The 26,606-nt window shown below is 34.0% G+C and overlaps 3 protein-coding genes and 1 long non-coding RNA gene across 16 annotated transcripts; 3 read left to right on the top strand and 1 right to left on the bottom strand.

Annotated features, from left to right (window-relative positions):
• The first annotated feature begins 7,031 nt into the window (after positions 1–7,031).
• LOC7473868 (heavy metal-associated isoprenylated plant protein 32) lies at positions 7,032–10,114 on the top strand. Of its 12 annotated transcripts, none has more exons than XM_052446556.1 (5): positions 7,305–7,451; positions 7,578–7,662; positions 8,210–8,719; positions 8,828–8,881; positions 8,933–10,114. In XM_052446556.1, the coding sequence occupies exons 1-5, from the start codon at positions 7,422–7,424 to the stop codon at positions 9,919–9,921; spliced, it is 1,668 nt and encodes a 555-aa protein (XP_052302516.1). In that variant the 5' UTR covers positions 7,305–7,421; the 3' UTR covers positions 9,922–10,114. The 12 variants fall into 12 exon arrangements, with proteins under 12 accessions (XP_052302517.1, XP_024439884.2, XP_052302516.1 ...); XM_052446552.1 differs by having other exon boundaries at positions 8,210–8,773; XM_052446557.1 differs by lacking the exon at positions 8,828–8,881 and having other exon boundaries at positions 7,032–7,451; positions 8,882–10,114.
• On the bottom strand, positions 8,027–8,945 carry LOC127904207 (uncharacterized). Its single transcript, XR_008057123.1, has 2 exons — positions 8,828–8,945; positions 8,027–8,773 (listed from the first exon to the last, which is right to left on the bottom strand). It is a non-coding gene; the product is annotated as an uncharacterized LOC127904207 (long non-coding RNA).
• Positions 10,115–14,967: 4,853 nt separating the features above from the next.
• On the top strand, positions 14,968–22,052 carry LOC7473865 (uncharacterized). Of its 2 annotated transcripts, none has more exons than XM_024583725.2 (13): positions 14,968–15,084; positions 15,880–16,221; positions 16,305–16,455; positions 16,993–17,264; positions 17,347–17,497; positions 17,671–18,008; positions 18,081–18,231; positions 19,180–19,508; positions 19,581–19,692; positions 19,924–20,249; positions 20,325–20,469; positions 20,698–21,035; positions 21,323–22,052. In XM_024583725.2, exons 2-13 carry the CDS (start codon positions 15,889–15,891, stop codon positions 21,830–21,832), a joined length of 3,156 nt encoding a protein of 1,051 aa, XP_024439493.2. In that variant the 5' UTR covers positions 14,968–15,084; positions 15,880–15,888; the 3' UTR covers positions 21,833–22,052. The 2 variants fall into 2 exon arrangements, with proteins under 2 accessions (XP_024439493.2, XP_002319555.4); XM_002319519.4 differs by having other exon boundaries at positions 19,174–19,508.
• An 883-nt stretch (positions 22,053–22,935) lies between these two features.
• Positions 22,936–26,429, top strand: LOC7473864 (cation/calcium exchanger 5). The gene is made up of 2 exons (XM_002319518.4): positions 22,936–23,973; positions 25,341–26,429. Exons 1-2 carry the CDS (start codon positions 23,119–23,121, stop codon positions 26,103–26,105), a joined length of 1,620 nt encoding a protein of 539 aa, XP_002319554.2. The 5' UTR covers positions 22,936–23,118; the 3' UTR covers positions 26,106–26,429.
• Positions 26,430–26,606: the final 177 nt, after the last annotated feature.

Below are 26,606 nucleotides of genomic sequence, written 5' to 3'. Positions count from 1 at the left end.
GCTGATGGAATACTGTGCCTCTATAATTGTTTTCTGCTGGAGAAAGGCCCTACTGAAGATTGTCAAATCTTCTTCACAGAACAACTGTACTGAATCGTGTGAATATGTCACTGTACATACTTAGATCCCCCACTTTAACATTTCTCATCAATTTTTTAATAATACTAGATAGATTGATAACACCTACAGTGTCATGGACGGTGGAAATAATGGAGCTAGCCCTGTTTAAGTGCTCTTTCCTATTTTAGCTAATAAGTTCATGCAATTGTATGACTTTAGCTTAAACTAAGTTTTATGATTTGTATTGCTATAGTTTTTATAATTGTGATTTGAAAAACTAGATTTATAAAAAGTTATAAATTATTGTAAATCCTGGAATAAATTAAAAATAATTAAAATTATGGTATAATAAGATAAAATAAAAAAAGGAAAAGAAAACGAGTTAAAAACATAAAAGAGGGTTTTATGACCGAAAATATAAACTTTTCCAGTAGCAAAACCGGTTTTGCTGTTTTGAGAAACGACTAGACCAATTTAGTGAATCGGTCGGTTCGTTTCTAAAAACGATCAGATCGTTTTGGCTATTGTCTTCTTAAAACTACCATGGTTCAACTAAGAAATAAATATAACATTTTCATTTTTTCTTCCTTTCTCTCACCTTGAAGGATTAGAAAATGATTGTTATGAGTAAAAAGATAGGATTTTAGGAGAGAAAAACACTTGCACCCTAAAAGTCAAAGTGAGAAAAGATTTAATTAGAGAAAGAAAATGAAGGAAAAAGGGAAAAAAAGAGAAACTTTGGAAAAGTCTTGAGAGGTCGACCTTTGGCGACGGGATAAGACGTTTAAAATCCATTTGTATCAATTAGAACAATAATGTAGTGATCAAAGCAAAATTGATCAAAGAATGGAATTAGGGTTCACTTATAAATTTAGGAAAATGATAAATTTCTTGGAAATTGAGTTTCTAAGACCCTTGTAGGTTGTTGTATGGGTGAAATAATGATGAAATAAAAAAAAAATGAATAGATAAGGAACCTTAAGGGCTGACCATTTAGGAGCGAAAATGGAAAATTTTCGGTTGATGATAATATCCATTAATTGTGTAATAAGTGTGTGTATGAATACGTGAATAATAATTTTTTATTGAGTTGAATTAATGAGATAGTGAAAAAATTGAAAAAAAAATGGTTGAACTTAAAATGATAAAATCACAAAATTATTAGAGATTGTAAATTGTATTGAAATTTTGATAACTAAGCATGTTGATAATAGTTTTGATGAATGGTTCTATTTTGATAAGATAAACATGAATTTTTTTTTATGTTTTAGGAGTTGAACGCCTTTAAGAAAATTGTTGAACTTTAAATGAGTTTTTGTGGTATTCATGCTTGTAATGACTTAAAATGATGAATGACTCTATTCATGTTTCTTGATTTAACTCAATTACGAAGCTTAGTTTCCAACAAATCAAATATTAGAACATGAAATAAAAAAAATCAATATGAAAAAATACAATTAAAATAATAAGGATTAAATTGACAGAAATAAATATTAAAATGCACTCACAATTATTTATTATTGTAATCCACGGTAAATACACTTACAATCCACAATTGAAACTTGGGCCTCATAGTTTTTTTTTTTTTTCAAAAATAAGATGTATCTTCAATGATTTAAAGATTGGTGTGATCTAGCCCCATTAGTTTTAAATCATGAACAACTAGTTGCAATAGCTCAAAGGAATCAAATACATGATACAAGGAAGAAGGTAGGAAGAAGAAATGAGTAATAATGGCATCAGATGTGATCAAGAATTTAATAGTTGTGATGTTCTTCTTGCCACATGCCCAACTGGGTTGACAGCATTGAGCACAAGGCAGTATACGATGAACTGTGAGTCAGGTCCGAGCTCTATAGCTGCATAATCTATTGCATAATGTGCTAGAAATTCAGAATTAAGAATTCCCTGTGAACTGCCAGTCTCTTCACCATCTTCTCACCTAAACATCAAGTGATGCTCACGTGTGCTGATAGTGGACATTAGCGGCAGTGTAACTCCATTTGTTTAATTATTGGCTTAACCTCTGCAAGGTGATTTTGCATTGATTACTAACATAACACTCTCACTTTTTGTCTGCAATTAGTTTAAAAACCCTACAAGGTACGTGAGATTGCTTTGATTTCTTCTAGGCGATAGATATTTAACCAGTATCATGCCTCTAGTAATTGGCTCTTCTGCAAGTCCAAGGTTTCAAAAACTATTAAAGAAGTTCAAACTTCAAACATGGCCATTTCACATGTAATGAAAAGGGTTTGATCAGTCAAAGATTGGGCTAGAAAAGCCGATTTGTAACCTAACACTATCACAGCCTATAAAGCAAAAACAAATATATATATATATATATATACACAAGGTTGGATATTTTTGGGGATGTGTCTTGTGGCATGAGGATCACTTTTTGTCACCATCCAGACATCTTTTACAGGCAAAGGAAAGCATAAAAGAAGAACAACGAAGGACAGCATTTTCTTCAAGAGGTTGGGCTTTTAAGGTGGACAGACAATAATTTCGGTTGATAAAGAAGGGTCCAAAGCGAGAGAAAATCATTGCTCAAACACTTTTTTAATCCTGTATATTTTTTACTCTGGAGTTTTTATGCATCTGGGCACAACTTGGAATAATTATTTCCAAGATGCCCAGTTCCTGTTCCTGATGCCTCCATGAAATATCCCTCTGTGAGTGACAATTTGGCTTCATATTTTATCAGTTTTGTTCCTTAGTGGCACTTTCGCTTTTTGCCACCAAGGGTAATATTGTTTTTAGGAATGCATTATTATCAAGCTAGAATGGCCACCATCCCTCTGAAAATGATGTTTTGACCACCACCAAGCCGTGCCAAAATCCCCTCCTCCGCACTTGAGGGTCTAGCTGCTGTGGTCAACCGTGTGACTTGTTCCGCCCCCGTCCCGGGTTCGACCCTCTATGTGCACGCCTGTCACCCCCGCGGTGCCTTACCTGCTCCTGGGCTTGCAGGATGTCCAGTGGGCCGTGGGGAATAGTCGTGGTGCGCGTAAGCTGGCCCGGACACCCCACGTAAATCAAAAAAAAAAAAAAAAAAAAAAAAAAAAAAATCCCCTCCTCCACATTTTTTATATGCTTAGATCTTGAGCTGTCTCGTCATCGCCGGTAAATTTATTATTACAGAATTTGAGAAATAATGAATTTGGACTTGTAAATGTATGTTAAAAAATGAATCGGAGGTTTTGAACATGTTCTGGGTAGCATGGTTATCGAAACATGTCTGGCCTGCTGAGTGCATCATGTGATTCGCTGATTCAGAATTTGTCCTTTTTAACTCATTTTAAAAGTTCATCCTATTGAACTCCGGTGGTTTGATTTACCTCATAAAATATTCATGAGGCCGGATCTAAGTTAACTCCAATAATTTTTATTTTTTTTCAAACTTGTTTTAATTTTTTTAGATTTTTTTTTTGTCTGAAACAACATTATTTTATGATAGATTTAGGTTAACTTGCCGATCCATAAATTAATCCAACTAAATAATGAGTCGACTTAACTAATTTATAATTTGCTTAACTAGCTCTTGAGTTGATCCACTCGTAATTTAAATATTGGGTCGAGTAAGATCCAAGTCAGGTTTGATAAATATATTGTATATTGGAAGCACATAAAGAATTTACTATATAAAACTTGCAATTGATAATTGTTTTTAAAAAACTTATATATTTTTATTTTCATCATTCAAGATTTATATTGTTAGTATACCCTATTTTTCTTTCTTTTTTTTTTATCTATTTGGTATAGGATTTTTGTGAATTTGCAAAATAATCTGGGTTATCTTGAATTTTTTATATGTTGTTTTTTTATTGCAATTGCTTTAGCAATTTTTTTAAAAAAAATTAATGATTTCATCATTCAACATTATATCAATTAAGAATTAATTTTCAAAAAAGTATGGTTAGTTGGAATTAGATACGTGTTTGGTAAAATTATAGTTGAGGTTTATGTATAGCAAAAAACATGACTAAAATGTTTGGTATTGTGTTTGGAAGTGTGGTTGTGGTTGCTTTTCAAAATGCTTTTTACTTGGAAATGCATCAAAATATATTTTTTTTATTTTTTTAAAATTATTTTTGATATCAGCGCATCAAAATAATCAGAAAACACAAAAAAATATTAATTTGAAGTAAAGAAAAAAAAATTTAATTTTTTTTAAAAGCGTTTTTAAAACGCAAAAACAAATAAAATAATAAAATTCAGTTAAAAAAAAATATAAAAACTGATTCTCAAAAACTGTAATCCATAATATAAAACATAATTTAATTTATTATCAAATATTTTAATGTATTTATTACATTAATTTGAAGTAAAGAAAAAAAATTTTAATTTTTTTTAAAAGCGTTTTTAAAATGCAAAAACAAATAAAATAATAAAATTCAGTAAAAAAAAAATATAAAAAAACACGAAAAGAGTTGCAAACCAAACGCAATACCAAATCTGCTGTGTTTCAAAATTTGTGTAACTTGATTTTATTTAATAAATTGTCCTTGACTTTTCTTTTTCTCATCTTGGTAAACGAGTGAGCTCTCTTTTCAATTTACAGAGATCTCTTATGGGTGTTTGGAGTGTAGTTGTGGTTATTTTTTAAAGTATTTTTTACTCAGAAAAATATATCAATAATATTTTTTTATTTTTTAAAAATTATTTTTAAGATCAGCACATCAAAATGATTTGAAAACATCAAAAACATATTACTTCAAAGTAAAAAAAAAAAATTCAAAATTTTTTAAAAACACTTTTAAAAAACACTCCATTCTAATTACAGATCGATAATGCAATTTTTAATCATTGTAGTAATGGCCCATGAGATTTCTCGTTCAACTTCATGTCGGTTTTCCTCACAATTCCCCATGTATGGTGTTTTTGCTTAATTAATTGGTTAAATTAAGCAGCAACTGAGGCCACTCCAAGAGACTTCACAGATGGGCCATGAATATTCTTGCCAGACTTATCTCCCATGGCACTCTACCCTAGAAGGTTCGAATCTTGCTATAATCAAGAGAGGAAGAATATCTAAACATCATAGCTAGCTTACTCTGAATCTTTCCAGTCTGCCCAAGAGTGAGTTTTGTGGATTAATTTACATTAATTAAAATGATGCTGTTTTTTTCTTTTAAATCAAGCTTAAACAGATTTTAACCTTGTTGCACGAGCGTAACAAGTATATATTTGATATTATAATGCATCCTGTTTTAAAAAATATATATTTTTAAAATATATTAAATTATTTTTTTAATATCATAACATAAAAAACAATCCAAAAACACATAAAAAGTATCAATTTGATACTTTAAAAGTTAAAAACATTTTTAAAAATATCTAAAATCAGAAGGAAAAACACTTCAAAACACACCATAAGTTAAAAAATAAATTCCAATTAAAATCTTAAAAATTTATTGTTCACACAGTAATTCATGCAAGTGATTCTGCGCAGTCAAGTGTAGGTCTGTCATAACTAGACGAATAAAATTATATAAATGACCTAGCAAATACATTTGTAGGTCAATGAGAAATGTCTAGGCGCAAAAAAAAAAAAGTTTAGTCGTATCAAATCAGAATAAAATGTTATTTTTGATCTGATCGTTGAATCACACTTAATTTTTTATTGGAGTTTTTAGAAGTTGTTTTCCTTAAAATAACTAAAGAATTGTTATTACAACTATCTGATTTTTAGATTTTATTACAGAACAAAGGACCGATTTAATGAACAAGTCTACTTGTTAGTCTTAAATTTAAATAAACATTGCAGTTGTAAATTGTAAAATCAATTAAAATTTTGTCGTGATTCTTAATTGCTGCATCCAAAAATATATCATTTCACTTTTTTTTTTTTAGTTTAATGTGGGTGTCCGGACCAGCTTGCGCGCACCTCGACTAATCCCACGGGCCCTGAAGTTAACGACCATGTAAGCCTCCAGTGGCCATCATATGAGCAATCACAGGGTTCGAATCTGAGACTATAGAGAAAACTTTTTATTTGTATTTTACATGCTTCTCGCCTAATTTATTGTTTTTTTACCCTACAGGAATTTAAGTGTGGACTGTATAATCCATGTGACCTTACTGGTATTAAACCCATGTCGCTCAATAATCCCACAGGCATAACCCCACCGACCTTCATTATCTTCTAATCTCTTTCGATCTAGTGAGTTAATTAACTGTAAGATTGTCATCGTTATGTGATTATGTTGGTTTCTGGCAAAGATAAACAAATAAACAATGGCATTGGAATCATATGCTTAAACAATTTATTATATATTGATATTTAATGTATATAACACAATATTCAAAATTTAATGATATAATATAAATATTTAAATTATTTACTCCATAAATATAATAAAAAAATAGACATTGCAAAGACACAGTATGGATATAGATTATCATCCTCATAACAAGAGACAATAATTTTTTAGAGACAATAATTTTTTCATTTTAATTTCGATTAGTATAGTTTAACTAGTCAGACCATGAATTTGCTTAACAAAAATCATTAGTTCGAATACCACAAATTTCAGGGTCACTGGAGACTTACATTGTCGTTAATTTTAGGATCCGTAAGATTAATCGAGGTACACACAAACTGACTCGGAGATCTACGTCAATTAAAAAAAATTCAATTTTACTAATAATGGGTTTTTCTAAGAATTTTTCATGCACAAAACTTGGGTGTTTTGTTGATTGAGTTTCATGAAAGTCATTTATAATTTTTTCAATTTTTTTCACAGTTTGAATAATAAATATTTATTACCTTTAAGAAAACCTTTAACAAACTTCTTTTTATAAATACCTTTAATAAACTTCAATACCAAGAAATTACTTTAATAAATAATACTTAATTAAGTAAAATAATTATCCAAATCAATTAATATTCTAGTTATCTAAGCTGTAAAACACTCAGGAGAATATGAAGCTGAGATATATATAAAGCTAGCAGTCCAGCTGTGGCAGAAGCTAGCTACAAGCTCCTTTATCATGATACCTTGCCCATTGTACAACCGCTTCTTGTCTGATGAAAAACAAGAGAAATAGAGCTTAAAAACGAGTAGCACTAGCTTTGCTACAGAGTATAGCCCTAAAAATATTTGATTTATAGAAGATAGACAGCTAAAAGGATAGGTTTTAAATGCACACCAACAACCGCCTTTAACCCTTTCTTTCTTTCTTTCTTATACCTTGCAGCGCTAGCACTAGCACATTCTTTCTTGTAATTCCTCTCCTCTCAAGTAAAACACAAAACCCCATTTGTTTGTTCTCTTTCTTCTCTCTCTGTCAACTCAAACTCTCTTTAACTCCAGTTTGAGCTTGCTTGTTTTTTCAATTCTGCGTTGTCAAGTATGAATAAACAGGAGGTTATGAAGATGCAGGTATATCTCTCTATCCATTTCCTTGCTCTAAAATCTTGTTAGTTTGGACCTTTCTTTCAGTTTTTTGTTTAGTTTTTGATTCTTTTTGTGACCTTGTTGTTGTTTTTTTGTGGTTGCCTTTCATAGCAGACTCATATTTTGAAAGTGAACATAGAGTGTCACTGTGATGGATGCAAGAAGAAAATAAAGAAACTGCTTCAAAAAATTGAGGGTATGCTCTTTACACTGTGACCTCTCTCTCTCTCAAGAAAGATTTAATTTTTATGTCTATATTCTCCTGGGAGTGTTAATTAATTACTAATCTGACTAGCTATATCTCTTGTCCTGATTTATGGAAGACTTGGATTTAATGAGATGGATGGTCAAGAAGGTTGGAAGTTAGTTGTTCAATTGCAGAAGAGATTGATATTTTTTAGAAAAAGAAAATGACTTCTTCAAAAAAATCATAGCAGATGCAGAGTTGACATGTCCAATGCTTCGGAGATTTTTTTGGGATTTTGATTGGGAAGGACAGTTGAAAGAGAGATGGATGGTTGCTTGTAGGTTGTGTCTAGCCTTTTGCTTAGATGGTCAAATTTTGGTGGGAGATGATACTTTCAAGAAAGCAGAAGCATTGTTTAGATTATTGGGTTCTTGATTGATGGGACTTTGCCTTAGAAGAAGTGTCATTTTCTAATCTTACTTTAGTTGTTTGTCTCATAGTGCGAGACAGTTTTCATTGAATTTTACTTATGTGGTAGCAATATTTTCTTGCACAGGGGTGTATACTACCACAGTAAATGCAGAGCAAGGGAAGGTAACTGTGACAGGAAATGTAGATCCGGCCAAACTCGTTAAAAAGCTCGAGAAGTCGGGGAAACATGCAGAGTTATGGGGAGGTCAAAAGGGCTCAAACAACTTCCAAAACCTTAATAATCAATTCAAGAACATGCAAATGGGCGGTGGCTGTGGCGGTGGCGGTGGCAAAGATAACAAGTCTGGGAAGGGTGGAAAAGGTCAACAAGGACAACAAGTACAGATGATGCAACAACAGCTGAAAGGGTCTAAGGATCCAAAGATGCCTCAAAATAAAGACCAGAAGTCAGTTAAGTTCAATCTGAATGAGGATGATTTTGATGCAAGTGATGATGAATTTGATGACGAGTTCGATGATGAATTTGATGATGAGTTCGATGATGAATTTGATGAGGACGAGGAAGAGTTTGGTCATGGTCATGGCCATGGCTTGCCTAACAAGATGATGCCTATGATGGGTAATGGCCATGGACCTAATGGTATGCCAATCAACAAGATGATGCCTATGATGGGTAATGGCCATGGACCTAATGGTATGCCAATCAACAAGATGATGCCTATGATGGGTAATGGCCATGGACCTCATGGTATGCCAATCAACAAGATGATGCCGATGATGGGTAATGGCCATGGACCTAATGGTATGCCAAACAAGATGATGCCGATGATGGGTAATGGTCATGGACCTCATGGTATGCCAAACAATATGATGGCCATGATGGGCAATGGCCATGGGCCTCATGGTATGCCAAACAAAATGATGCCCATGATGGGCAATGGCCATGGGCCTCATGGTATGATGAGTGGACCTGGGTTTATTGATAAAAAGGGTGGCGGGGGTGGGGGAGGTGGCGGGGGTGGAAAGGGCAAGAAAGGTGGTGGCGGTGGTGATGATGTTTTTGAGATACCTGTGGTAATGAAGGGCAAGGGAGACAACAAAGATGGCAAGGATGGTAAAGGAGGAAAGAAAGGTGGAGGTGGTGATGACAAGAACGGTAAAAGCAAGGGGGAGAACAAGAAACAAGATGGTAAAGACAAAAAAGATAGTAAAAGAGGTGGTGGGTTCCTGGGCTTCGGTAAGAAGAGTAAAAAAGAAGACGATAGTAGTACTCATAAGACTGCTACCAATAATGGCAGTGCAGGTGTACATGGAAACAATAATGGCAATGGGCCCAAGAAAGGTGCAGGCAAAAATGGTGGGGTCCATGATATTAACAAGATGAAACAAGGGTTCCCTGAAATTGATGGAGCAGGTAATGGTGGTCACAAGAATATGGTCCATGTGGGTCAGATGGGTCCAATGGGCCCCATGGGTCCTATGGGCCCGATGAATACAATGGGCCCGATGGGCAATTATGCTAGGATGGGTAATGTGCCAACAGTGCAAGGACTGCCGGCACCAGGGGCAATGAACGGTGGCTATTATCAAGGGATGGTGGGGCAGGGGCAGGGGCAGGGGCAAGGGCAGGGGAATCCTTATAATCAGCAATACATGGCAATGATGATGAATCAACAAAGGCAGCAGCAAGGGAATGAAATGTTTCAACCGATGATGTATGCGCGCCCTCAGCCGGCCGTTAACTACATGCCGCCCCCCATGCCGCCTTCTATGGCGACCGATCAGTACACGCACTTCTTCAGCGATGAGAACACCGAAAGTTGCAGAATAATGTGAATGTGAAGTTGCTGAGAGTAGTTAGCTAAATCATGTCCTTGTTTTGTTTTGATGGGTTAGCTGTTCTTCTTGTTGTGATGGGTGCTAAGGTTTCAAAACATCAAATATGCCTATGTGACTTAAAGATAGGGGCCAATTCTTTATTTCACTCACTCCTTGTGATATATTATCCTTCAAACTACTTTGATTTTTACACCAGTTATCTCAACTCGATCAATGGGCCTAATTTATGTAAAGTTTTGAAGAATTTGAGTTCAAGTAGAGGGAAAATAGATACAGTGGATGATTTAATGTTCGTCATTTATAACGTCTAGCAAACTTTTCTTAAAGGGTGAATCTATGACCTCTAGTAATAGGCTCTGAAAAGGGTTCTAACAGCTCATAGGCTCTGAAAAGGGTTCTAACAGCTCATAGGCTCTACCAATTGTCTTAATATACCATGATTCTGGACACTCCTTTTTCAACTTGGGCTGTTACAAATTATTTTTTAAAATGAAAAAAAATCTCTGTTCTTACTGAAATCTATTCTTTTGACAATAGCAGCAGCATGATCACATGGCTTTAATTTCAAATATGAATTGAGAGAGGGGCCGAGTTAGGAAGTTGCAGGATTAAGCTGCTGGGCCATACAAGATTTAATCATTATAAAAAAGAAAAAAACTTAGGCAAGCAATCGGCCATCGAAAAATAAATTGGATGAGATCCCAAGTATTCAAAAGCTTGGTTTTATCCTTTTTCACTTTAATGATTAAAAAAGAAAAAGAAATTATATAATTCAACATTGCAATTATTTTCACAAAATAAAGATGTTTCCATGGGGATTCGTTTCTCGAGACTGACTGGTTGCCATGCTTGTTTCCAACAGGCTTCTGCTTCTTTATACTGATTGATTGCCATGTCTGCGCCTTTATACCTTACCTCATCGCCACAAAAATCTTTTATTTTTTGTTGGCAACCCTTCACGCCTCATCCACATTCAACACTCCACCGTTCTTAAATTTCACTTGGCATCATTCAGACGAGTTTTTAATTCGACAGTAGTTTGATTTTGTGAATTTAACTTGAAAAAAACAATTAAATTAGTAGTTTTTTAATTAATTTTCAAATAGAAAACAATTTTAAAAAATACGTAATATTGGACACTATTTTTCATAATGGCCCTCTTTCCTTCTTACCTTTTGCTTTAGTTAGTGACTTGATTGTGAATATGGTCCTTGTACTTCATGATTTTGTGGGGACCTCTGATTTACTTTTATTTGAGATAGCTCTGAGGTAGTTTTTGGTTATTTTTCTAAAATAAAAAAAATGAAAATAATAGAAATAAAAATATATTTAGTTAAAAATACAGAGAAAAAAAATAAAAATAAAATTATTTTTAAGATAACTTTGAAGTAAATTTAAGTTCTTCATAATTAAGAGGTATAGAAAGAACATGTCTTCAGAGACAACATATATTATTTTTTATTTTTAAATTATTATTATAAAAAAATTTTAATTTTAAAATTATCTAATTAAAATATATAAAAATAAAAATAATAAATATTATAATTTTAGATTAAATGCATGTTTTGGTTGGGCCAAAATCGAAGAGGATTCAGCTGAGCTTCGCCTAGTTTAGTTAAAGATGAAAGGGTTAGACCAGGCTAACGGGGAAAGGGTCTGGTTTGGCTACAAAGAAGGTTAGTATATGAAATTAGAGGGTTAGGTTGGGACAAAGAGAAGAGGGTTAGGTCGGAGATGGAAGGGTTAGGTAGGGAGATAAGATGGTTTGATTGGGACAAGGAGAAGAAGGTTTGGTTAGGCCATTTTGAATATATATATATATATATATATATAATTTCAAGCACCATCACTGTATAATGCTTTAATGCACAACATCATTCATATCTTAAAGTAATAGCAATAAGGGAAACAACAAGACATGCTCATCATTTTTTATCATAATGTTTTTTTCTCTTTTTTTTTTTTATCATCATCATGTTAAATGTTCATGATATGAACAATTTATACCATATAACATAGAGGTGAGTAAAAAAATAAAAAAACCGAAAAAACCGGGAAAAAAATAACCGAAAAAACCGAACTGTAAAAAAAAACCGATTAAACTGATTAAAATTTTGAAAAAACCGACCGGTTCGGTTTTATAAGCAAAAAACAAAAAAAAACCGAACCGAGCCCAAACAAAAAAAAACCGAGCAAAACTGGAAAAAAAACAAGCCAAATCGAAAAAACCAAGTCAAAACCAGAAAAAACCAAGCCAAAACCGAGCCAAACTGAGCCAAAAATAGAAAAAATCGAGCCAAACCGGTTTGAACCAGTTTTGATTTTTTTAAAAAAAATTCAGTTTGGTTATTTTTTTGATAAAAATTAAATCGAACCGAAAATGATCACTCATGATATAACACCAATGCATCATTACCTTTATAAGAAGCCCGATTTCCTCGAATACAAAAATCCAAGCCCATGTTTAGGCCCAACATAAGAAATCCAAACTATGTTTAGGCCCAACATATGCACCGACTACAAGACATTGCATGTCAGCTGAGCTCTTTCCATTGCCAAGTGTTCTTCGCGATCACCAACTCAGCTCTGTTCATATTTTCATCTCGTAGAAACACTATGCTGAAACTATCATGTGAATTTGTTATCTCTGAACGTCATTCAATGCACATCCAACGCAAAAAAGCTCCAAAATCCGTATGTTCACAAATTTGATCACACACAGAGGCTATATAAAAAATAGATAGGTGTTCGGCGCTAGCTATGCAGTGAAGCAACTTGTTTTTTTCATCGCATAATGTCAAGCACTCCCTCAACAGCATAGAGAACTTCCGAAGCAGTTACTGGTTTCAGTAAATTAGAAATTTGTACCGTAGAAAGCATGGAGTTACTAGGAATATGAGGAAAAGACATGGTGACATTATCGGTATGACAGAATTAATTCTTAATGAATCTTTGTACCTCATTCTGAGTTTCAACAGAATCATCAGTCCAGGCTTCATCGACAATGAACTCTGGATTCCTGAACCAAGAACATCTCCTCTTGTATCAGAATATTGTTGTAATCTTCAATGAGTTCTCGTTCAAGACGCGCGACTAGGAAAATAAAAGTGCCTGAAAGATAAGTAATTCTGAATTCCTTCTATCAAGCAAGAGTTCTTCTTTTTCGAAAGTATTCCCAGAAAATCTTTGTTGAAGATTTGAGCTGCATTGGCCATATTAGAGAGAGCATCCACAAGAGAAGAATTGGATTCACCCCTAGAATTTCTCACAACAGCCTCAAAATCAGCATGTAATGTCCAAGCAGCCTGAAAGAAGATGGCCGAGGACCCACAGGAGGTACAAAGCCATTTAAACGGAGAAGATCAGGATTGTGATCCGATTGGGTTGTAATTTAAAGAAATCGTCTGTATGTTGTAATTTTGTGGTACTCATCTTGAATATCTTTTATTATGCATATGTATTTATATCTTGAATTAGGTGGTGACTATATATATATATATATATATATATATATATATATATATATATATAAAGTAGTTGTTTTATTGAAGGAATAAAAAAAAACAAAGAAAGTGGGAGTTTGAGCTTATGTTCAAGTTATGGAAATCCCAGAAGATGGAACAAATATTGAGATTGTTGATTGAGAAAACATCATTTAAAAAAAACCAAAACTAAGCAAACCTGGTGAATTTTTTAAATCTAATCTAATTTTTAAAAATTGTAACTTATAAAATCTTTGACTCGAATCCAATAAAAAAAACATATTTCTTGACTAATTCAATAAAAAATAATGATGATAAAATTTATAGAAAAAACCCAAAGATTATATAATTTAGAAAAAAAATTAAAAAATGACACCAAATAAAATAAACAACAATTAAAAAATGAGGATAAAATTTTAAAGAAAAAAAATCATAGAGGGTGAAATTGAAAAACACTTGTAAAGACCAAACAAACCCGGAAAAATATCCTAAACTTGGTTAAATTTTAAAAACCCGCAACTCGTGAAACTCTGCATTCGAGTCCAATTAAGAAGTTTATTATGAGCCAATTTAAAAATATAAATTTTTAAAACTTGTTAAAGCGAAAAAATTAGCTGTCAAAAGAATAAGAATTAAATTTGATGGTAAAAAAAAATAAAAGGTGAAATTATAAAATAAAATCATTTATGAACTAAAATTAAAACTTGTCAAGGCTAAAAAATTGACAATCGAAAGAAGAGAGATTAAATTTGATAGGAAAAAAAAAGCAAAGGAAGGTGAAATCGTAAAACAAAATTAATTGAAAAAATAATTCAAAAAAAAAAATAGCAATCAAAAGAATGAGGACTAAATTCAATAAATTATTCAAGATAATAAAATCATAATAAAAAATGGACTAAATCTGAAAAACCAACAAATTAAAGGGTTGTTATTGATTTTTTAAGGCGTTGGCATGAAAATTTAGGTGGAAAGAGAGAGAAGAAAGGGAAAAAGAAATGACTGCCTGCCCCAAACCACTGATAATCATGGTACAAACATTGTCTCATCTAGTTTAGGATTTCGAGACATTTCAAACGCCACTTTAGAAAATTGAGTTTTATAATCAGACAGCCTCCCACACGCTGCCCGAACAATACTAGGTCATTGACATGTTATCACATGCGATACACTAACAAGTTTTTTTAATTATATTTAATAAATGTAATTTATAACAATATCCCCAGGCACCCTTGAATATTATAATAAAAAATATAAAATGTCAAAAAAAATCCTTCAACGAGAGTTCAACTGGTTTTGTCTATAAAAACATCAAAGTAATTATACTATTTAAAAAATTTAAAAATACAAAAATTAAATGTCTAAAGTAGTTAATTTTAAATTATTTTATTCTAGAATTAAATTATTATTTTTATTCTGCAAAATAAAATGAATTTACCCTTCTAACTCCATATAATTTAAAAAAATAATTGTGTAATAGTAAAAAATTAATTTTACTCGGTGGTCGCTTGTTCAAATAACCCGTATAAATTTAGCGGTCGCCTTTTTACAGGGGTAAAGTTGTAATTACAGTATATTTTTGTGTTAATCCAATCAGTCACTTGTTCAAATAACCCGTATAACAGACCCGGGCAACCGTTCTTCAGTTGCCTTTTTCTTCTCCGATGTAGCAAAATCAAAGGTAAGGATATGTTAATAATTTTATCTTTGTTTTTTTTTCCTGTACTAAACACTCAGTTTGGTCCTGCAAAGCTTAAATTAATGAACTTTTGTTTAATTAATAATGTCTTGTTTGGCTTTTTTGGTGGGTAATTTTGTTGTTCCAATATGAGCATCCATTTTTGTTGAAAAAGAACTTAATTCTTAGTTATTTGAAGACCCATTATCTTGTACAATAGTAAAATCCCATTTCTTTTATGCAATGAATTGATGAGTGTATTTGGTTATTGCTTGGCTAGTATTTCTTTTAGATGTTAAGAGGTAGCTGCTCCATCTGATCCATTCAGGTCCCATTGGCGTTTGTGGGCAATGGACAACCCAGATGGGGCAGTCTCGACAGACACAGCTGCCCCTAGCGTCAGCTTTGTTTTCATGCCAAAAAGTTTGGTTTCCAATGAAAGTTTTGATCTTGGAGGTTGTAATGGTTGAAGTCTTGGGTTGCAGCATTGTAGTTGTGTCTGAGTTTGAGAGTATTCCAGTTACTTAAGGTCAAACTGTTGAAAGATTAAATGAACAAAGGCCACTTTTTTGTTGTATGAAATGGATTAGTAATTTTGCGTTGTATGATTGTTTGGTGCTGATTGGGAATTGTAACATTCATTTGAAAGGAACTTCCTTTGGCCTTTTATTTCATTTTTTGCATGGTAATAAATTTATGTACTAGTTACTAAATTGGTGAATTGATTGTGTATTAGCTAGTATATATGTTTAGCCAAAATTGTGGTTATAGTGAAAATCTGGAACTTGGATGTTGTAGGGTAAGAAAATGGCCAGCCAAATGCTTCCGATTAATGATCGAATGAGAATTAATTGGACGTCAATGATGGAGCGGTATTTCATCGATCTTATGTTAGATCAGTTGCATAGGGGAAATAGAATGGGTCATACCTTCAACAAACAAGCTTGGACGGATATGCTGACCATGTTCAATTCAAGATTCGGGACTAAATATGACCGAGACACCTTGAAAAGTCATTATTCAAATTTGTGGAAGCAATACAATGATGTGAAGAATCTTCTTGAACAGAGTGGATTTTCTTGGGATGATAATCGAAAAATGGTTGTAGCTAGTGATGATGCATGGGCAACCATTATCAAGGTCTGGCAAGTCATTTTTCATGGGTTATTGTTTTTTCTTCCTCTGGCTTTGTGGGAAAGTAAACTGATGAAGTATGTGTGCAGGCGAACTCTGATGCACAGTACTACTGGAGGAAGTTTTTGGTGAACTTCAATGATTTGTGCTTGATATTTGCATACACAGCAGCAGATGGAAGATACAGCCGTTCAAGTCATGATATAGACTTGGATGATGATATTCAAGGCCTGAACTTTGGTATGTTTTTGTTTAAAATGTATGTGCAGTGAGGTTGTGTTTCTATTGGCATCTGAACTTGAGTAATGTCTATGATTCTTTATGCAAGGCTTTTGTTTTACAAGCCCCACCTTTTTGGTCGTTTATAGTTGCATGATAATGTTTCTGCTGTTATTTATAGTACTTGAGGCAAATGGCCATTTATCATCTCCAACACATTAACCTTCGTTTCACTTGAAGTCAACCATAGGCTTCTACTTCTTAGCATAATTAGCATGCTCAAATGCCTGAAGCTAAGCTAAATACCTTCAAGTGCCATGGCTTTTATCAGCCTTGTTTACAGTTTTCTTAACATTTTTGTAATAAGAATGTAATAGTTTATATTTAATGACAAGATTCTAGTTCTTTTTTCAGAAATTGTGTATCATTGTCTAAATTAAATAAGAACTATTTTGGGTTTGATCACTTTTATTTTAGCTAGTAGTATTTACATCTCACAGCAAGTTTTCATTTTTTATGAAGAAATGTCTCACGGACCAATTTCTTTCTCAAATGTAGATGCTGGAATGGGTGGCTTTCCCTCAGAAAGCACTAATTGTGTGAAGGCAAAGTGGACATCAGCCATGGACCGATTTTTTCTTGAGCTTATGTTGGTCGAAGTCAAAAAAGGAAGCAAAAACAACAATACATTCAGCAAAGAAGCATGGAAAGACATGCTTACTTTGTTCAATGCAAAATTTTGTTCTCAATATGGAAAAAATGTTCTGAAGCGCCGCTATAAGAAACTTTTCAAGTACTATTGTGAGATGAGAAGTCTACTTGAGAGAAAGGTATTTCAGGGTATATATTGTTAAATACTTTTTGAGATTTTACTTCATACTGGTACATTTGTACTCACTATTGTAGATGTAGGCACACCCTGATATGCATTCATATAGAAAGAAGACCTTACTAAACTATCAAGATTTGAGCTTGGTTTATGGAAATGAACTCATCAGTGGACATCAAGGTTGCATGCACCAAGATGAAAACTTTGAAGATGTGACCTTACAAGTTAAAACTGGTAAGTTTAATGAATTTTTTTAAAAAGCCAGGTTTAGTTATGAAGTTTGTGGAACTGATTTGCGAGATGTTTGGTGTTTTGCTTTCTAAATTAATTTCCATGCTTTATTGAAGCCAATATATATTTTGCAAATGAATTATTTCACATACAAACCGGTTTTATCATTTATGCAGACAGAAATAAGGGTCACCATCACTCTGTTCGAAGTGACGTGGGACCATGTTGGAAATCATCAATGGATCGCTACTTTATTGATTTGTTGCAAAACCAGGCGCTTATAGGGAATAAAATCGGTCATGAATTGACAACTGAAGCATGGGTTGAATTAACCAGGTTGTTCAAAGCAAAATTCGGGTCACAATATGATGATTGCATCCTGAAAAATCAGTTCAACCATTTGAGGACAAGGTATAATGACATAAAATTTCTTCTCGAGCAGAGTGGCTTTTCTTGGGATGAAACTCGAGACATGGTAACTGCTGAAGATTGTGTTTGGGATTCTTATACCAAGGTGAATTTCCATCTTTTCATTTATCTGAAATGTCTTCAGCATTATTTTGTAACTTACAAGTAATATATGCAGGTGTATCCTCATGTTCAATCATACAGAAATAAATCTGTTGCAAGCTACTACAAGCTATGTGTTATATACGGGGAAGAAAGTTCCAATGGAAGATACAGTGACATGGCTCAACAGGCGGATATTGACAGCAAACCTCCAGTGTTGATGGTTGGTATGTTTTTTATTCAGCCATGAAAATTAGGATAAAAATAATTTTGCATGGAATTCAAAGCATATTATCTCAAACCATGAGATTGACAGGTAAAAATTGAGTGAAAGTGCCTCTTATATCAAGTCTGTCTGAATGAGGACAATGTTGTATGATGCAAGTTGTTACTTGTGCTGGTATGTCCAGTATAATTGCTGCATAATTGCATTTATTATCTCTAAAATATTCCCCTTTCCCTAAAGCTTTCAACCTTTTCTTTTCCCCCTGTTCCAATAATGTTCATGTACTTTGAAAGGTCAATTTGAATGTTATTTCATGATGGGGGCATTTGCTTTCTTTACACGGAAGAAGTAAAAGAAGGAAAGGCTAATGTTGGAGAATATATCCTATTTATAAGGGAAAATAGATTAATCATCAATGCCCCTATAATATTAACTACTTTAGTTAGAACATTGTGTTATAGAATATTTACTTTTAATGGTATTGTCATTATCAATGAAGTAAGTAATGCATGCCATTGATTCTGTTTTAGAAGGTAATCTATCTAAAAAAAATTGTAAGCTTTGTACCTTAAAAAAATAAAATGTGTTAGATTTAGCTATATATATTCCTAAAATGTTGTAAGAGTGACATTGTTTGGTATGAGTTACTGTTTTTCTTACCTTGCGTTTTACACCATAATTCTTTCTTCTGTGAGAATGATACTATCTGTTTCATTGCTTCAAAACTCACAATTCCAAACCTTACCTTAATTTTGCTTCCTTCAGAATGGACATGAATCATTCTAGAGAATTGGAACTCTTTTTTTTTTTTTTTTTATCATCAGAATTGGAATTTATTTAAAATATATTCTATTAAGAGACCTAGAAAGTTGTAATAAAGTGGTATCAATATGAGATCATCAATCTCAATTGTTATGATTACAAGGTTTTTTTTTCTTTGCAGGAGAAGAGGACCAATGCCTTGCAAATGGCGATTGTTCAAAGCCAGATTGGACACCTTCAATGGACCGCTATTTTATCGATCTTATGTTAGACCAAGTTCATAGAGGGAATAAGAGCAGTTACACTTTGGATGATCAAGCTTGGATTGATATGGCTGTTATGCTCAATGAAAGATTTGGATCACAACATGAAAAAGATATCCTGAGGCAGCGCCATGAAAGTTTGGGAAAGCTTTTTAATGGCATGAAGAATCTTCTTGGCCAGAAAGGGTTTTCTTGGAATGAAACGCAGCAGTTAGTCAAAGCATATGATGATGTTTGGGAGGCTTATTCGAAGGTGCTTTGTTTGTTTTTGATTTTATAACTCCCGCTTACAGTTCACAAATGGCTAACATATGGTACAATGTAGGAACATCCTAATGCCAGATCATACAGATCCACTCCGAAGCCAGATTACAATGACTTGTACTTGATTTATGGAAATTCAATTTCAGATGAAGGCCATAACCAATCAGGTCAAGGTACTGGCTGTATTGGTGATTGTGAGTTTTATTTTTCCAAAGGTTTTTGGTACTTTGTCTTTTCTTTTCTTTTCTTTTTCCATTTTTGCTCACTGATAGACTTGTAAAGATGCTCTATTATAATTGTCGAATGTGTGTGAAACATCTTGCTATCATGCATAAACAATCCTACTAATTAATTATTTACATGGCTAAAATCTTTTATTGCTTTTGTTCTGAAATTTCTTAAAGGAGCCAAAAATTGCAATCGCGGCTTCTGGAATGCTGATTGGACACCACCAATGGACCAATTATTTATAAATCTAATGCTAGAGCATGTTCGTCAAGGAAGTATGGTTGATCAAAGATTTAATAAGCAAGCCTGGAGTGATATGGTTTCAAAGTTTAGTGCTGCATTTGGATCTCAGCATGACCAATATGTCTTAGAAAGGCGTTTTATGAATTTAAGGAAGCTATTTGGTGATATGAAAAATTTACTTGATCAGAGTGGATTTGCTTGGGATGACCGAAGACACATGATAATTGCTGGTGACAGTCTTTGGAATGCTTATCTGAAGGTACTTTTTCTGAATTTAATAATGCCCACACGAATAATGTGGTGATAAATTAAAAATTTCACCTTGTAAGTGCAGGATTACCCTGATGCACATCCATACCGCAATAGGGCTCTTCCTAATTACGATGATTTGTTCTTGATATATGGAGACAAAAACAATCATGAGAGTAACCACCATCACTCAGTGGTTGGCAATGGCCATGTCCTCGGATCAAATGTTGGTATGTACATATATCTCTCTCCTCCCCACTCCTTTTCTTTTCAATTTTTTATGATGAACAAGACATACAAGTACTGAGTGATGGTGGTTAAATTGAATCTGAAGATAATGGGCCCAGGCCAAGTGAAATCTGAAGTATTGTGTATTAATTGCAACTGTGAAGATAACGCTGTTGGTAATACAAAAGATACCCTAAATGAACTATTTATTTTTTCCTTTGGATTGACAGATGACGAAGATGGGCTATCCCCTATTGATTCTAATCATCCATGGATAAATTGGACAAAACCGATGGAAATATATTTTATAAAACTCATGTCAGAGCAGGTGCTTGAAGGGAACAAAAACCATGAGACATTCAATGAGCAAGCTTGGGCCTGGATAGTTGCAGCATTCAATGAAAAATTTAGACTTCTATGTGAGAGAGAAGCTGTCGAAAGCTGGTATCTAAGCTTGATGAAAGAGTATAGCAACATTACAAATATTCTCAATCAGAACGGTTTTGCTTGGGATGAAACAGAGCAGATGGTGATAGCTGACGATGATGACTGGTCTGCTTATATCAAGGTATGTTCCCTTGTCAAACATAAAATTGTCGTCCTGGCTTCCAGCCTTAATTTCCCTAGCATGGTATGGCTGGCCTTTTATGTCATTTAACCATTAGAAATTAGAGAGTAGTGCTAGATAATTGTACTTTTGCTTGCAAAATAACAATAATAGTGGTAGTTGTAAATAAATAAATAAAATCTATACAGGTACTTTTCTGGATGAAGAGATTGCAACTGTTATTTCAGTCCTAACAATTCCTCCCCCGAAATTTTATTAGCTTCTCATTTTATGAAAATTTTCTGCAGGAACACCCAGGTGCAATGAAATACAAAGGCAGGGTCCTGGGTAGTTATAACGATCTTTGTGTAATATATGGTAATAGCGTGGCAGCAGGGAGATCAAGTTACTTGGGTGTAAACACGGTGATTGACAACAATGCCTTTGATATGGGGATTGATGGTGTTTTTGGAGATGCACCATACCCTACTGGAAAACTTGAAATATCTGATCAAAGGCATAAACGGAAGTCTCTGTCTTCCTCCACAACGATGGCTTCGAGGAAAGTTCACAGACCTAAGCGAGGAGAGGCTAAAGAACCAGTTGGTCTGAAACCAATGGGAGTTATGGAGGAGCACAACGAAGAACGGATCTCAATCGAAGAAATTGTCAATGCACTTCAAGTTATACCAGACATGGACGACGAGAACTTCTTGGAAGCTTGTAAACTTCTAGAAAACGAGGAAAAAGCCAAGGTATTTGTGGCAATGGACGTAAAACAGAGAAGGAAATGGCTATTTAGAAAGCTTTACAGATAGCATTATCATATATCTGACTTAGCTACTGTGATTATCATTGTACAGTTCAAAGTTTGGTCTGTGTAAAATAGTAGGTCCAGTGCTAATGTAAAGCAGTTCTTTGAAGTGATCTGCTGTTCGATCTCCATACGGCAAGGGATTACGAAATCTACTGATTTCTTCTATGTTTCAAGCCCCGCATTGGACCCCATATTTTTCAAGCAATTTCCTTTTTCTTTCCTTTTGCCACTTACACTGAAACCTGATCTCCCCTCATTCCTTCCAGTGTTCTTGTTTAGAGATACAGTGTTTCTTTGCCTAAAATGTGGGGAGTTTATCATCAACATGAAGGATTTCAACTTGAGATTTGCCAACAGCATTTTGGGTAGGTTTTGGAAGTATAATCGATTATCTATTGAGTAAACATAAATCCTCAGAAAAGTGGTTGGAAATTTACCCTGTTGGTCTGATGTTCTTGTGTCGGTGGTCAAAATAACAGGTGGAGCCAACTATCCCTAAAAAATTTGTCTGGTAAAAACTACTATCTTTTGATGTTCTTGCTCAGCATTCATGACAACTCTACATCTTTCGGTCATAGTTAATAAATCCAAGTCTAACTTAACGGGTTTATTCGATGATGATTTGTCAATTTAAAACTTAATTTAAGTAGTGAGTTTTTTTTTTTTAATTGATAGGTTAAAAAAAATTGATAGGATTAAACTTAGTTGATCTGATGAATTAATTTATGATCTAATAAAATAAAAAAAATTATAAATCATTATAAATAAAAAAATAACAAGTAAAATAATAAAAATAAAATCTAATAGATAAATTTTTTTTGTGTTTGAATATATAATGTTTTTCTACTCCAGTATTTAAAGGAGGAGTTAAAATATAAATTTTTATTATAAAAGAGAAATAAAATATGCTTTCAATGCCTTTTTTTTTTTGTACTTCAATTACCGAAGGTCACTTTATAAAAGAAATTCATAAAGAAAGTTCCTTTATCCTTCTTTTGTAAATACAAACACTTAATTCTATTCTGTTTCATTAATTCTATTTTCCAGTCATGTAAACGCGTTAAGACTTAAGATTATTGTCATAATTAAGCATAAAAACAATAAAAATCATCATTCACATCCAAACAAGATCTGAAAACCAAAAAGAAAATCCTCAATCAAATGAAAGATCATAAATTTAACTCAGTCAAAGCAACAACCTCCCCCCCACTCTCTCACTCACTCACTAACTCAATGAAAAGAGGCAAACAAATCAGCTTCAAAGGCCTAAACTTTGTATGAAATGGCATGGCCTTCTCCTCCCTCCCTCCTCTCCTAAACACCATTGTAGCAATCTCCATAACCCTCATCTCCACTCTCATCTTCTCAAAATCCCAACTTTACCCCACCCCGTCTCCTCAAATCCCCCATAGATCCCTCCTCTCTCAAAATCAAGATCAAAACTTTACTCTCTCTTGCACCTCTTTGCCCGCTTCAAATGGCTTTATTGACTACCTTTCCCTTCACTTTTGCCTCTTCAAAGAGAAGTTTTTGCTTTCAATTCCTTGCCTTTCATTATTTGTACTTCTTCATTTTTATGTTCTTATTGAAACAGCACAATCCCATTTCTCTATAGTGACAACAAAGCTAACCCATCATTTAAATCTCTCTCCAAGTATGGGAGGTGTGACCCTTTTGGCTTTAGGTAATGGGGCACCTGATGTTTTTGCATCACTTGCTGCTGTTAGGTCAGGGCAATATAGAACTGGGTTTGGTGCTATATTGTCTGCTGGGACTTTTGTTTCTGCCCTTGTTGTTGGTTTTGTTGCTATTTATTCTGCACCATTTAATGTGGATCCTGCTTCTTTTATAAGGGATGTTGGGTTTTATTTGTTAGGTGCTTTGATTTTGTTTTATGTTTATTTGAGTGGGGAGATATTCTTTTGGCAGGCTGTTGGGTTTGTTGGGTTTTATTTGTTTTTCGTTGGGTTTGTGTTTTGGATGGATTTGGGAAGTGGTAGTATTGCTGCTGCTGGCGGTGCCGGTGGTGATGATAGAAGGGATGCAAGAGAAATGGATTGCGAAAGAGGTGGTGAAGTGGTTGTGGGGAGTTTGGCGGGTGAGAAGGAGCATTCGGGATGTTTTGAGAGGGCTTATGGAAAGGTAATGCCTTGTGATTTGGCTTGTGTTTTCCCTTCCTTCTTCTTCTTCTTCTTATCTGTTGGATTATCCAGTTTTTCGATAAATGGAATGTTGTTTGTGTTGTTTTGAAGTTAATGCTATGAGAGATGAATGAATTTAGTTTTGTTACATTTGGTTAAATGTCAAGTATCATGTGATTTGACAATGAAAACTGAAGCATATTCACTTGGATACTGTTCTGAAATCTTAACATGATTGAAGTTCTCATTTATTGGGCTAAAAATTAATTTTGTAACATGGGTGAAACTGTATTAGGAATGTGGACGTGGTTAAAAAAATTATCTTCTCAATTTCTCTTTTCAATGTTTTGGTATTCAAACAGATAGATACAAATATATTTTTTTCTAATTCATAATAAATTCTTGGAGTTTCTGTTTCTGTCAACATTGGTGAATTCGTATCTCATGAAGTTTACTCTGTTAGCCACTTATGAAGGGAATTTGTAACGTTTCTTTCACTTCTGAGAAACCTCATTCTGTTCGGTTAGTGTTAAAATATAATACCAATGGCCCTCTAGGCATGCTCAATCAAATTGAATAAGTCATTCTATGAAGTTTGAAACGTCCTGGGCTTGCAACCAAATGGTGCAAGTTTGAGTGTAAGTTTAATCACTTGATCCAAGAAATGTTTAACGATGGGAATCTTTAATTTTCCATGCATGGAACCATAATTCGGATATAGCCCATATACATTGTGATCATTTTTCATTCGACATATAAATAAGGGTTGAATTGAGGATTTTAAATGGCTGATGTTATTTTCAGATTGGTGTAAAAGTGTTGATATTTCAGGGGTTTCCTTCTTTGAGTTTTCTAATCTCATCTTAGTCTAGGGCTTCCTCTCTTGTGGTGTGGCTTTACTCTAGATAACAGATTTAGCATAAGATTATGCCTTGAGACTGATATAAAGTGACTAATACAGGGGGCAAACACTAACAAAACCATTTGTATAAATTGTGACTGTATTGAATGCTGATTTTTAACTTTGGGCTTTACCTTTTGACCCAGAAGAATATGTTATCGTTATGCTGCCCAAGTAAGAATACTTCGAGTTGCTTTTCTGGTATTTTGGGAGGCTCTTTGGCTTCATAAGCAATCCAGTTCATCTCTTATTGTCGTGAATTCTCATGCATATGTTTCTTGCTTCACAATGAGTTTCCTAAAGTAACTAAGTCTTTTGACATAAGAAATACCCAGCCAAAAGATTGCAAATTCTCCTATTATTTTCTTAATTGATGTTTACCTAATTATATTTATATTTAGATCATTTTATATATGATAAGTATTAGAGGCCTTCTTTTCTGATTTATGTTTCTGTCATTTGTACAGATCTCAAAGTTATGGGAGTTTCCTGTCTCTTTTCTTCTGAAGCTCACAATTCCTCAAAGTGCACCTTTGGAATGGAACAGGTTCTACATGTCTGCCAACATTGCTCTTTGCCCAGTAGCTCTTTTGTATGCTTGCAACTCATTCATGCCGTTAGATCATCCCATTGTATTCCTCTTTCCGAACACTCATTTCCCTCTCTGGTTCATAGTACTTTTGGCAAGCTCTTCACTCGCAGTTCTGCACTTTATACTTGAAAAGGAACCTCCAAAGAACGAGCAAATATCAGTGGTGCTTGTGGCATTTGTAATGAGTGTCTTTTGGATATCTGCTGTTGCTGGTGAACTTCTCAACTGCCTGGAAGCACTTGGGATACTTCTTGAAGTGCCCCCATCTCTCCTTGGGCTTACAGTACTTGCTTGGGGAAACTCTGTGGGTGATCTAGTTGCTGATGTTGCAGTTGCCAAAGCTGGCCAGCCAGCTATGGCCATGGCTGGATGCTTTGCTGGACCAATGTTTAACATGCTTGTTGGGCTTGGATCAGCTTTGGTGATACTAACAGCTGATGTTTATCCAAAAGCTTATAAACTCCATTTCCACGTTGGTATTGTGATTGCATTTGTGTTTTTGCTTTTCGGACTGATGGGATCTCTGTTAGTCATCACTTGGTCCAGATTTCGGGTGCCTAGGTTTTGGGGTTTCTGCCTTGTTGGGCTTTATGTCTTTTTTATGGCAGTTAGCTTAGTCATAGCTATGTTCTCAGGGTGATTGGTTTGATTCACAAAGTTGAAAATATGTTGCAAATTTGTCATCCATAAAGGGGAGGGGACATATACAAGCCTTGATGCAGGATGGTAAAGAGTGCCAAGATTATGGAATTTTTTATCTGTAATCTGAAAATAGCTATAGTTTGTATCGAGAGAATTGAGTGTGTTCATTTCTTTCCCCACAAATTTTCCATAACTTCTGAATTTTATTATAAACACCATTTCCATGCATATACAAATATATTTGTAATAGGAAATGTCTGAGAAACATGGTAATTTATTGTCTTGAATTTGATCAATACTTCAGTCTTGTCAATTTGTATCATGATTCTCTTCTATATGCTGATCTTCGCCCCATGCTTATGTTTCCTTGTCTTAACTCCCTTTTTTAAACTTTGCTAGATACTAGTTGCCGAGTACTGATTTCTGATCCTTGTTATTTTCTTTTGGCTAATGAATGTCTTCCTTATCAGCTAATATGTGATGGTGCTCGTAAGATAAG

Source organism: Populus trichocarpa, chromosome 13 (genome assembly GCF_000002775.5).
Source record: "Populus trichocarpa isolate Nisqually-1 chromosome 13, P.trichocarpa_v4.1, whole genome shotgun sequence".
Lineage (NCBI taxonomy): Eukaryota > Viridiplantae > Streptophyta > Magnoliopsida > Malpighiales > Salicaceae > Populus > Populus trichocarpa.
The sequence above is the reverse complement of the archived record's forward strand: the minus strand, read 5'-3'. Positions and strand labels throughout refer to the sequence as shown.